This window comes from Urocitellus parryii, chromosome 13 (genome assembly GCF_045843805.1).
Source record: "Urocitellus parryii isolate mUroPar1 chromosome 13, mUroPar1.hap1, whole genome shotgun sequence".
Classification (NCBI taxonomy): domain Eukaryota; kingdom Metazoa; phylum Chordata; class Mammalia; order Rodentia; family Sciuridae; genus Urocitellus; species Urocitellus parryii.
Genome location: NC_135543.1, coordinates 55689569 through 55702780, shown reverse-complemented (window position 1 = coordinate 55702780; position 13212 = coordinate 55689569). Strand labels below are relative to the sequence as shown.

Below are 13212 nucleotides of genomic sequence, written 5' to 3'. Positions count from 1 at the left end.
GTCTTTATTAGAAGTACAATAGGTAAGCAAGGAGCCCTTCACAGGTGGTCAACAGACTGTACAATGTGACAGCGAAGACACTGAAGGTCATGTCCGATTCCCTCCACATTAGTGTTCTGAATAACTAAGCATGTTAACCAGTGTTTTGCTCAGCACTTCCATTTATCAATCATAGGAAGCATTCACAAAGAATCAATATCTAAAGCACAACAGGCAACTACTAAACTTTAATGATTTCCTCAATGCCGAGTGTTAACAAAGGAAAATCTTGCTATTATATTTTTTTGAAAGGCACCAATGGTAGCTGGCAACCAAATTGATACCGGTTTTTTTTTCTTACTAAAAGTATAATAAGCTCTTGGGTCACCTTCAAAATATGGTCACATTCTTTCCCTGGAGTAGAGTTACCATGGGATCAAGTGACTGAGAAGGCTCAGAGAGGAAATAAAATGACTGCTCAGCAGGAACAGTGTGGCACTGCCATCCTCGCCTGCGTCTCTGCCCACAGCAAGGTCATGGAGATTCAGCGTGAGCCCAAGAGGTTCCACAGCAGCACACACTAACGGGCATGACCCTGGCACATGCCCGTGTCTGTCTGACAGCTGCATGTGCTTCAGCGAGAACTCCAGAAAGTGACCTGTCTAGTTCTGCAGGAGAAGCCTTGCTCTCTAATTTCCCACTGAGTCAGGAGGTCAAGTAAGAATTTCACTGATGTTTTTAAATAGTCTTGGCTCCAACCGGCGAACGTGGGTGAGGATTTTGGAGTGTGCCTGTGTGTGCCTGGCAGGGATCTGCAGGTCTCCAGCTGCTGCTGGAGGGGGGAATTTTAGAAGAGACTTCTTTAGCTGCCTGCAAGTGATGTCGGTGAAGTCTCTTTGCAACGGTTCAACAGAGGAGCTCGTGCACAAATGTGCAAATGGAACTATGGTATCTGATGATAACAGCAGGAATTGGCTTCTTTCTTTTATGGATAGGATAATTGACTTTGGGGTCTGTTGGGAAAAAGCACTTGCTCCTATGAATAAGTTATTTGGACCCCCTTTGAACAGCTCTTAGAAAAAGTGAGAAGGCAGCTGAACACTACAATTGCCTTAGCTCAGAACCTGAGAAAGAACTCCTCATTATCCCTGCCCTTGGCTATTTTTTCCAAATGGGGCAAGAGGAGGAAGGGGAGGAACTAGGGTTAGTTGGCTGCTGTGAATGAAGGTTTTGACTGATTCATCCCAATGGTGTTCTTTGCTTAGTGAGATTTTGGCACTCGGGTTAAGCTGCACCACACAGTGTGTTATTGTAGCCTCACCCCGTCGGTCCTCTCTCTAACAGGGATCAAGCTTTGCTACACATGAAAGAAACCCATGTGGACCCATCTCCTTCACTGACCGAGAGCTCCTTGGGAGAAGGAACAGGACGTTATTCCTCTCGGGTTCCCAGGCCAGGGTCCAGATGGGGGAAAGTGCTGATAAATGTAAGTTTAATTGGATTAAACTAAAAGTATTAAGATGAAGTTATATGAGTCTTGGCTGCAACCCCAAATCCTAAGTCTTCTTATTTTTTGTTGTTTGGTATATTCTGCAGACTAATGTGGAAAAAAAAAAAAAAAGAACAGAGCAATTGGCTCTTTGGGAGCTGAAGATTCTGTATCTTCTTCAATGCTACCTTTTCATTCTAAATTTTTTTAACCCTAAATGAATACTAATGTCTTAGGGGCCTTGGCTGCTGTGCTGGCAGTAAGATCCAATGACCCTGGGTGCAGGAGCCCTGCCATTGCTTGCCTGATATCTGCCTTAACTACTTACTTAAGCTGTGTACTTTGAAAATGAAAAACAAAGCAAGTTTAATGTTTTTACAGAGACTTTTGTCCAAAAGATCTTTTAAATGTCAATAAACTCATTTTGTAAATGTCCACATATAAAAATCCAAGTAGCAAATATTCTCCTTTTTTGCATTTTAAAAGGGTGATTATTTCCCTGCCTCTTTTGGCCAGTGCCCCCACCTCTATACACACACACACACACACACACACACACACACACACACACACAATGATTAGCTTATCTCTGAGAAGGCAAATCCAGGAAGGGAGAAAAGTGGAATCATAATGGGGTGATTTGATTACAGGCTAGTATCTTTAGCAAAGCCATGCAGAGAGAGGGTTGATGGTGGGAGAGGGATGGGAAAGAAGGTTGAAACTACACACTGAAATCAGTTCCTTTTTATTATCTGAAAGTCATCATGCCACCCCTGTTACTCACCTCCAGACACAAACACGAGCAGTTTAATTACTACCTTTTAGGCATTTTTAAAGGAAAAATTCCTATGACTGTTTCCCTAGCACTTGAGGGGAAGGCTCTGCCTGTTTTGGTCCTTTGACAATGAAGAGCCCAGCTCCCCCTTGCCCTTTGGTCCCAAGTCATGCTCAGAGACTGACATATGTCTTGCTTCTTGCCACCTGGTCACAGGTTGCCAATACAAGGGTAGAAACCATCTGAAACCGGATGATGACCATTGCTTCATACTGGACACACGGTACATACTTAGTAAATATTTTGACTTTTGAATTACATCAAATCCAGATCTGTTATTCACTCTACCTAGGGCTGAATCTCATTGCTCCTTAGAAGAACTAGATCAATTTGGTTCTCCTTAGTGAAAACCAAAAGCCTGCTTCAATTTTTTGTTTAGAAGGAGATGAGCATAACATCCTGGAGGTTACTGTGAACCCCTCCCATGGATGGATGCTGGACAGCGATACAGCAAACGGTAACAAAAGCATTGATAAATACCAACAGTTGGAGAAGGCAGCTTAGACTAGAGGAGTACCCCAGTTGACAGAATCCAGATGAGCTGGCTCCGAGTCTCGCCTTTGGTGCCCAATCAGCTGTGTTTTTTGTCCTTTAGGTAGCTGAAGAGCATCTCCAGGCCTCCCTCCACCAGCTCGGGCAGGGGCTTGGATAAAGGGTTATGGGAAATGTGGAGCCCTTTGTCCATGGGATTCCAGGCAATCCTTGCCAACCTGTTCAGCAGGTAGAGCTCCTCCGGGAGGGTCTGGATGTCATTGTTGTTTAGGTTCAGCAGCTCTAGGCTCGTGATGAGGCAAAGGGACCTCGGGAAGGAGTGGATGTTATTGCTCTCGGCAATGAAGATCTGCAGGCTGGCCAGGCACTGGATGCTCTCGGCGATGTTTTCCAAGCGATTTGAGCCCACATGCAAGAAGTCCAGTTCCTTCAGCGAGAACACACAGATGGGGATATGCGCAAAGTAGTTGTTGCTGAGGTTCAGCTTCTTCAATCTGGAGAGGTCGGAGAAGCTGGCGGGAAGCTGGGACAGGCAGTTGTGCGACACACTCAGCACTTCCAGGCTTCTGCACAGGCTCAGCTCGGCCGGCACCTCGGTCAGGCAGTTCATGTTGACAAACAGGACTTTGAGGCTCTGGAGGAGGCTGATTTCTCTGGGCAGACTCTTCAGGCGATTGCCACACAAATTGAGGACCACGATGTGGGTCAGTTTCCCCACCTCAGGAGGGAGAACCCTGAGCTGGTTATGAGACAGATTGAGTTTCTGGACCTCGGACAAGCCCCACAGAAAATCTGGGATGTCCGTCATCCCTTTGGTGACCAAGCTGAAGCTGACGTGGCGCATGCCCCGCTTCAACAGGGACCGCGGGTCCTTTCCCAAGAGTAGGGTATCATCCCATGAAGAAAACCTCTGTCTCCTCCCCAGGAGCATCTTCTTGGGGTCCTTGTCCTTGGGGTTGGCTCTTGACTGCCTGGCCCCCATAGTGTCTTCCGTGCCCCTCTCTCTTCTCTGCCACCTTCAGGGTTGAGAGTTTGTCCTGCTCCAGTTGCTAAAATCCAGATGGCTGCAGGCAGGAGCAGTATGGTGACAGCAGACTTGTGACCAGGAGGTCGCAGTGTGGAGAGAACTGACAGGAGAGTCCCAGTGAGACTTTGCTTGTGTCCAAGACTGGTTCCTGGGTGGCTCCCGGAGAGCTGTGCCTGTCCCCAAGGGTGGGTTTTACAGAGTTTCTGTCTGAGCAGGCAGGCTGTAATGATATACTTGTCCCTGAGGCTTCCAAACAGAACTACTCAGTTCCCTCTGAATGCCACAAGGCAGCTGTCACTGTCATTCTGCCTGAGTTTTATTGACCTGGTATGTGCAAACAGGTCACAGGGCGGCTGCATATAACTTTACCCTCTCAGCTTTTCTTGAGTATCACAGTTGAGCAAGGCTAATAACAATCCCATCTCTAAAAAAGAAGTGAAATTGAAAAAAAAAAAAAAAACGAAGCCATCCATGCCAACAGCAGTCTGCAGGGTTGTGGGAACTCACCCTGGACAACTCAAAAGTGTGACCAGGTTAGGTCTTGTGACACAGCTGAGTGTCCAAAGCTAAAGATCATCAGATGGTGTCATCAGCCCCACTGCAAATGTTGAAGAACTGTGTATTTGTGGGAAAGTAACAAAAGCAGCCAGATACTTGGAACCTCAAGGGCAAGAGGATTTTACACTACAACTTGTCAGAGGTGATTTAATGAGGAGGGTGTAAAGAAGGGTCTAGACCTCCAACTCCTGTTTCATCCTGGTTCTTCTGTTTCACAGGGGCCTCTGTGAGTTTTGCAGGATAATTCTAAATGCTTAGTAATCACAGGCGCCCATTGTTCCAGAAGGATATGTGAACTCTACCTGGCTACATCTTTCTGTCTCCTAGAAAAAGTTAACTTATACCCCAAGTGTGCAAACCACACCTTGTACATCACCCCACTGCAAATGTGTCATGTTGAAATCCTAACTCCCAGTGCCCCAGAATGCGACAGTGTTTGGAGGAGGGCATGGAAGACACAAGGTGAAGACCACCATCTGCAAACCAAGGAGAGAGGCCTCTAAAGAAACCAGTGCCTGATCTCAGACTTCTAGTCTTCATAACTGTGAGAAGTTAATTTTTTGTTGTTTGAGTCTGGTACTTTGTTCTAGTAGCCTTGGCAAATTAACCCAGCCGGGAAGGGGACAGACACTCGTGTAGGTGAAAAAATTCTAAAAATAGGCAGTGATTAAAGAGAGAAGGAAAAGCAAGGTGATGACATGGGTTCTGAGAAAAGGGCTGGTGGTCCATGTCCGGGGCTGATTTGGCCCGGAAGCATGTGGGTTTTGCTGGCAGCTGCACTGGAGAGTAATGCTGCTCTGTGCCCCTGACCTTGAAGAACTATCCACCAGCCCAGGAGCTCCAGCTGGTCCTTGGCTGGGTACAGCCCAGGAACCTGTAAGTCCGGCTCCATTGAGGGGGTGTCTCTGGGCAGGAGGAGTGGCAGAGGGTGAGGACAATGGGAAGCCCCTTCTCTCTCTCCACTTGGCATTGAAACATCTGACCCCTTTGGAATGAGTCAGTCCCAGAATTCTTGGATAAATGTGAAAATATTGGAAGATCCCCCCCCCAGCCCCCGGCTTGGGGCATTTAAGTGTTTTAGCTATTAACTAGACCTAATATAATAATAATAATGCTAAAATTTGTACCCTAAGTTTTTGGAGCAAAGCATACCTTGTCTACATAAATTTTCTAAGACAATACAGGTCTACTGTTAAAGAAAAAAAGTTTTGCTTCCTCTTTCCCTTACTGAACATGAGAAGTTGTACTGGAGTACCTGAAACATGAGGGGTGGCAGGAGCTGAGATGTTCTGAGGAAGAGGCAACAGCTTTTTTTTTCAATTTTTTTTTGTAGTGATTATTTTTCTCTTTTCTTAATACATTTTCCCAGTAAATATTTTTGAGCACTTATTAACAGTCGATAACTATTAAATGTTTACTTTGTGAAAGTAATTGTAGAATTGCTTTATTTTCAGGATGGGTATTAAAATTCTCTCAAGTTTATAGATGAAAAAAAAAAAAAACAAAGAGAGAGGTCAAGTTACTTATGCAGAATCAACTCAGTTGTTCAAGGTCAAGTGAAGAGTCAATGACAGAATCAAACCCTGTTAGTCCAAACTGGGAACCACAAGAAGACTCTTGGCTTACACCTGTAGACTTAAAATAACTGACAAGGACATAGTTCCTTATTTTCAAGTGCTTTGTAGGGTAGGGCTACTTCGTGCGTGGAAATTAAAGCATAATTAGTCATTAACCGCACTCACTCCATCACCAACACAACCAAGAAGAGCAAGATTAAGAAAAGTAGATTTTGATTCCTCCCAAAAATATTTCTGGTATTCTGCAGTGTGGTTCTCAAGTATCCAATGGATAAGCTGTGTAAGTAGCTGATTTGGTTTCTTCTAGCTTTTTGAAATGCAAATACTGTCCACTTAGTCGATCCTGGTTATCCAGTCAGAACACCACTCACCTAGGGGACGTTAGTCATTGTTTGGGGCCTCCGTTTCTTCATCTATGAAATGGGGCTGTCTGGAGCCCCTGAATGGCCTGGATCTCCTGTCTACTCTGTGAATCTGATTCTCACTATAAACAGGACTTCTGTGGAGAATGAAAGGTCACATTTCATCCCTTGGGGGCGAAAAGTACATAAAATTGGAGACAGGTTTCATTTTGGTAACTTTGATGTTGATTTCTGGGGAATAAATAACAATAAGGAATGGTATGTTTTGCTAGCAGAAACTCCTCAAAGCTCTCTCAATGGGAGGGACAAGCCACAAAAATGAAGCACCATTGAACTTGGAATTCCGAAATTCCAAGGCCTGGTTAGGAATGTGATTGTCTTTAAAACCTAAGGCAGCTATAGAGTAATTGAAACACACTGAGATAGGCCCAATGTGGTGGCTGCATTTTTCCAATTGATTATTATTCCAAAATATAAAAGTTAACATAGATTGTTTCTTTAATGCAAAGTAAAATAAGACTGAAATGGTAAATATAAAAGAAGGGCTTACGAAGACATCTGAAGCTACTCCTGCATTCACGATAATCGAGTGTCTATTAAAAACAATTCTCTCTATTCTCACAGTGACTTTTCAGCATGCATCCACACACCTGTTAAATTTAGGAGGAAGAATATGTATGTTCAAGTACTTTATTGAAAGAATCTTTTCACTAACTACAAATTTTTTAATAGAAAATACACAAAAAGATAGAATCAATCCAGTACACATTTTCATATATAAATCTACATCTTTTTCCTATGCATATCTACCTCAATCTTTTATAATTTTTTTTTAAAATCTGTGGTAGCCCAGTGCTATGGTTTGCATATGGGGTGACCACAGGCCTCCATGTGCTAGAAGCTTTGTCCCCAGAGGAGAGGTATTGGGAGTTGGTTTGGAATCTTGAGGCGATGGGCCTGGTAGAGGTCAGTTGAGGGTCCTTCCCTGGGAAAAGGATTGAAGAAGTTCTCCAAGGACCTTTGGTAGTTCTTCAGGGAGTTGTAATAAAAGCCAAGTCTTCCCCACCCATCAGCTCTCTTACTTCCTACCTTACCATGTGATCACTTGCTGTTGCATGCTGTTCCCTATTGTCATCCACTATGATGAGATGCATTCAAAAGGTCCCTCACCATTCCCTTAAACCTCCAAAAGTGTGAGCTAAATAAACCTCTTTCCATCATTACAATCCTGTCTCAGGTATTTCCTTATAGCAAGGAAAATCTGACTCATACAACCAGAGCTTATGACAAAAGCTTCTGAGGCTAATGTTTTCTTGAGGAGCACAACCAAGGTAAGCAACAGAAAGGGGGAGTTTGGAAGTAGGACAAGGAAGGAGAGCAACAAGTAATGCAATCTGAGCTGGTCACATCTCTTTCACCAAGCACAACAACCTGTTGCTAGCTTTTGCCAACATCTGCAGAGATGCCATATTAAACCACTGTGACTCAGAACAATCCATGTCTAAGCATCCTAAAAGACATACAATAATAAACCCCAAAGTATATTACTAAATTTCCCCAACTTATGCTTATTAGTGATGGTGGATGGTAGGATCTCAATAAATGATCTTTTTCCAAAAATGGTAATTATCATACACATGGAGTCCCTTACCCATGCCCATATGCATGCCTCTAGAGTTATTTAAGGAACAATCTCTGTGTATTTGATTTTCTTTTGTCCTGTTCATGAACTTCACATTTTATTGAAGGTCAATCAAACCTGGAGCTATGATGCTTCCTGCCTTTATCTTGCATTCACTTTGTATTTACGGTATCTTTAGTTAGTGTCCACAGTTGTTTGGGATCCTTTCATATGTTCTATCTAATACTCATAAGACTTAGAAGGTTGCTATTATTAACTTCATGTAAATACAAGGAGGCCAGGCTTCCGTGGGGTTAAATGACTCTCCAAGTTACAAAACTAGTTAGTGTCTGTGCAGGGTCAACAATCAGGTCTTCTGATTCTGACTCCTGTTCTCTCTCTACCATGTGAATACCATGTTCTCCTGCAGTTATTTTTTTTTTTGTCTTAGTGAAATGGCCTGTTATTATTCTGATTAAAGTAAGCTTCTAGCACATAGCCTATGGGTTAGCAGCACAAGCTCTGGTTGCCTTACCACCTTGGGTTTTAATCCTGGATTTGATACTTCAATGCTGTGTGACCTAGGGCAAGCTACTTAGTTCATCTGTGCTCTGATTCTTCAGATATAAAACGGAGGTGATAATAGTACCTATGGTATAAGGTAGCTGTGGGAATTGAATGACTCAATACATGGAAAACACATAGAGCAGGGCTCCGTGCACAGCCAGGATACCTGACGAAGCATGAAGAAGATGGGCAATTCCGTGGCTGCCCCTGGGCGCTCTGGGCTGAGCACCTTCACTAGCACAGGGCGAGCTTGGTTGTCTTCTTCCCTGTGGTCTTTCTCATAACCACCCCACACCCAGCTCTGCGTGGGGTCATGCCTGCTTTTTTTTTTTTTTGAGTGTGTGAGATTTTAACGCCAGGTTCTCAGGGAGACCGAATCAAACTGCTATTCACTGGAAAACACGCTCCTCTTGCTCCGTTTATTTAGCTGATCATTCCGCTCACATTAGCTGTTGACTCAATTAGATGGCAGACTTCTTGTCTCCTCTCTCCCGAGTCCTGGAACAATTCTGAGGATACAGTAGGTGCTCAATAAATGCTCACTGAAATCAACATCCATTTGCACCCTGAAGGGAGTTTGGGTGAGAAAAGAGCAATGCAGAAGGCTCTTGAACGCCTGGTGTGCACTGAATTGCTTCCCTGTGACCATGGGCTTTTCCATATCCTCTGTGTGTGGGAATCACAGAATCCCTGATTTCACCTCCCTTGCCAAGGCTCTGTGAACAAAAGAGTTGTCCGAATAGCTAATCTATTTCATCTTTAAGGAGATGCCTCTGCACCCTGTCAGGGAAGAATGACCCTGCTTCTGATCAGACAGTGCGGCTTGGCCCCGCCACGTCCTCTGTAATTGGGGATAATTATGCTTCCTCTTCCTGGGTCTGTTGTGAATATAAAATGGAAGGACTTAAATAAATCCAGTAGCATAGCATCTGATGCACAAGGGCCCCCTACAGCCATTGCAGCATCCCACTGTCATCCATCATGGCCAGAAGGTTCTAGAAATCTGTTCCCAACTGCCTACTGCTGAAAGGCCCTCCAATGCACACTTGTGCCTACAGACTGGTCTTGCAGGCCTTGGCCACGTGCTCACCTGCGTCACAGTCTCATTCGCCTCTTGGTGCACACACACTCTGTGTTCCAGACACGGAGGTGGCAAGTGGGCCCTCTGCTCACCCCTTGGGGTTTCAGGATACTGCTCCTTTGTTTGTGCTGGTCCCTTATTCCCCATGGCTCTCACCTCTTGTGCACCCATAAAAGGCACAGGGTCACCTCCTGAGGGAAGATTTCCCTGGCCACCCACCTTCCTCCAGGCCCGACTGGGTGTCACTCATCACTCCCAGAGCTTCCTGGACTCACCACCCATATGGCAACCAACATCAACGGGGCCAATTTTACCACTTGGGCAGTGTTTAGCAATGTTCGCAGATAGATTTGGCCATCAATTTAAGGGGACAATTATTGTCATCTGTTGGGCAGAGTCCAGGGCTGCTGCTGACCTCCTACAATGCTCAGGTCAGCCCCCATGACAAAGAACCATCCAGCCAAAATTTCCATAATATAGACATTGAGAAGTGCCACCACACTGGAATCTGCAGCTGGTCTCCTCCATTTTGCCCTGTCTTCTGCAGCCGACTATAAATACATTTTCTCAGGAGGGACCTAAATCTCCTTCATCGTTTTTGGTTCTCCAGAGTATAGGAATTGCCTACCCCAGTACGTCCTCTTGTTTCTGAATCACGCCCACTGGGATTTGAGAGGTCCCTTCTCTATCCTCCCAGGGAATCCTCCTGACCACAAACATTCATAAAACCTGCTTTGTTTATCAACTGTCCAAGGTCTGTGTGCTCAGAGTGACGTCACTGGTACTACTCACTCAGGAAGTATAAAACCTGAACAAGGAAATCCTCTACAAACTTAAGTTGGTGGAATCTTCATTATGCAAGCCAAGTGATCAACTAACTTTAAATGGCTCTCAAAATACAATTAAAAGGGAATAATTGTAAAGAAGACATGAAGAAGTACTGATGATGCTTTACCATGTTTGCAGCTATATCCCATGTCCGATTAAGTAAACTTACTCTCCACATGCACACATTTTTTTATAATTGCAATCCTCCTTTCTTGTTCTCAACATCTCCTTGACAGCCAGACAAGCTCACTGGCCTCTTTCTCCAGCATGCAGGACTGGACCCCCATCAGGACTGTGTTCTACTGTCTTGAAGTATCTCCCAGAGAAAGGCTCCTGGGCCCTACCTACTACCCAGCTAAGTTCCTAAGGGAAGGGTTTGCATGGGGTATTGAGAATTGATGGAGTCCCCACCTCCCAGTTTAGAGCCTGAATATAGAAGGATGGTTTTTCCAACTTCCAGTCTGGTTGCCTTCTGAGGTCATAAGTCCAACCAAAAAGCCCAGGGCCAATCAGGGTGAGGTGAGAAATTTCTGAATTTGATTGAACAGAAACCAAACATTACTGCAAAATCACCAAATTTATCTACAGTTTTATGGATGATCTTGTGCATATTTTTAGTTATTGGGCAGCAATGATATTTAAGTTTTGTCATAAGAAAACAAGACACTTATTTTTGCATAGCTCACGGTGACTGAAAATCGTGCATGCTGTATCTAAGAGCCTTTCAAATATCAAAAACAAAACTAATGAAAACATTATGGGGAAAAAAGCAAAACATGCTTTTTTGAAAGGAAAACAAAATCAACTTTTGCCATGAGTTGTGGCTTCATAAAATTTGTATATTTGGATTCATTTTTTCCTGTAGTTCAGTAAATTGAAGCATGTTATGATGACTTTGGTGCAGTTCATATCCCTGTAAATATATTTGCCCTTCAAGAAACAAACATGTCCCACAGGAAGAAGTCTAGAAAGATAACTTCTACCCCCAAAATCTCTTCTATCACTTTGTAAGCATATGAAATACCCAGGCATAGGATTGAATTTTCTTTCAGAGGTATGTTAGTCTACTTTACATCACTGTGACAAAATACCTGGAAAGAAAAAAGAAAGAGAAATGAGGTAAAATGTTATCATTTGGAAATTATTATTCAATGGACAATAAAATAAGTTGAAATTATTTCATCAATAAGAAAGCAAATTATAAGTATCACACAGTGGGAGATGGAAGCAGATAGGAAACTGAAGTTTGATTTTGATTCCTCCTTATTTTTATTGCACTTGGTGCATCAAACCTGGGCATGCAAACACTTGGTTTTCCTTTACCTTTCAGGTTTGACCCCAGGAGAGAATTTTGGACATACCTAAAAGGAGTTAGCTTAGTGTATTTGAGAAGTGGGCTGGAGAATGAGAAAGTGTGGTGGGAGGCATAAGTTGGTAAAAGTAAAACTTTTTCATTTTTCCAAACCCCCGTAATGGGCGGGGGAAGGGAAGGAGGGAAGGAAGAATTTTAGAACTGGCAGAACTCTGAGGCCCATGTCACCAGATGTTCCAGCTGTACTGGAAGGGTCTGGAGAGGCAGAAAATGAAGTGTGTCACTCAAGGTCAAGTGCATCACTCAATTCAAACAGGTGGTTAGAGGTGAGGCTGAGTCAAGGACATGGTCTCCGGATACCTCCTCTGGTGCATTTTGCGCTTGAGCAGAGTGGATCCTCAAGGTCTTATAGCTCCACTTTCCCTGTGGGACTGGGGAGCTTAGAAGACAGTTGGGGACCAGGAAAAGATGGCGGGGCAGAGCCTGTCACCAAAGCATGATAGATCTCCCCCCGCCCGCCCGCCTGCCCAGACACACCCCATGCACTGGGTACCTCTCCAAGTCAAGATCTTACCTACATGTTGTTTCTTCTGTTCTTATTTTATCATTCTGTTTAAATAGTACAGCATTTTTCCTTTAAAATATAGAATTGTTGTTTTTTTTAAAAAAAAAAAAAGGAAAGATAAGAAAACCTAGAGAAAGGATTTGAAAATGATTCAACAGAGCCCAGAAAAAGAGAAAGACAAGACAGGGGTAATGGGCGGGGGAAGGGAAGGAGGGAGGGAAGGAGGAAACAAAGAAGGGAGGGAGGGAGTCTGTTTCATGTTAACTTCAAAATCTTGGATGTGCCCTGGAAAGACTAATTTTCTTGGTGGTGGACAAGAATTGGGAAGCAGAAAAGTTTACGGGCAACCAGACTCAGGAAGTCTGGGCACTTCAGTGGCAGACCCGGAGCACACACCGTGATGTGGGAGGGCTGCCCCTTGGACACGTAGCCAGGTACATCTGTTCCTCACTCACATCCCAGATTCCCACGTGTCCTCACAGGACACAGCATGGAAGCAGATGCCTCTTGCTAGCTGTGGCTCTCAGGCCGTATGCACATCTCCTTCCTGATTTTCCATCTCCCTCTGACAATATCTGTCCCCAGAAGAGTTGTCCTGACTTTTAGGGAAAAGGAGACTTGGAAGGGGAGGGTGATGGCTGTCGGCTGGGAGGACTGTCTCACAGGTAAATGGGGCAAGTGTCATAGGAAGAGCAGCTTGGAGATCCCATTTCTGTTTCCTTTACACCTGATTTTAAAGATCCTGGTTCTTTTGACATGAGTACACATGCATGTTTTCTACCCTCACCTTGGAGAATGATCTCCCTATAAGTTGATTCCTCATTCAGAATGATCACTTCTTTTCAGACACAAAGGGAGAGAGGCTATAGTTGGTTTGTTTTGTCAAGGGGCTGGCTTACATTCCTCCAGCCCCATTTCT

General features: G+C 44.2%; 1 protein-coding gene and 1 long non-coding RNA gene across 3 annotated transcripts in view; one reads left to right on the top strand and one right to left on the bottom strand.

The window, feature by feature from the left end:
* Positions 1–711: 711 nt before the first annotated feature.
* The window catches only part of LOC144249984 (uncharacterized), a 31302-nt gene continuing 18801 nt past the window's right edge, over positions 712–13212 (top strand). For both annotated transcript variants that reach the window (XR_013342356.1, XR_013342355.1), the window contains exons 1-2: positions 712–927; positions 1324–1465. This is a non-coding gene — a long non-coding RNA (uncharacterized LOC144249984). The remainder of the gene's footprint in view (positions 928–1323; positions 1466–13212) is intronic.
* On the bottom strand, positions 2198–4128 carry Lrrc30 (leucine rich repeat containing 30). The gene has a single exon (XM_026408880.2). It carries the CDS (start codon positions 3775–3777, stop codon positions 2875–2877), a length of 903 nt encoding a protein of 300 aa, XP_026264665.2. The 5' UTR covers positions 3778–4128; the 3' UTR covers positions 2198–2874.

Coding starts and splice junctions, on each gene's coding strand:
- Lrrc30 (XM_026408880.2), bottom strand. CDS start 3,777: ATGGGGGCCAGGCAGTCAAGAGCCAACCCCAAGGACAAGGACCCCAAG.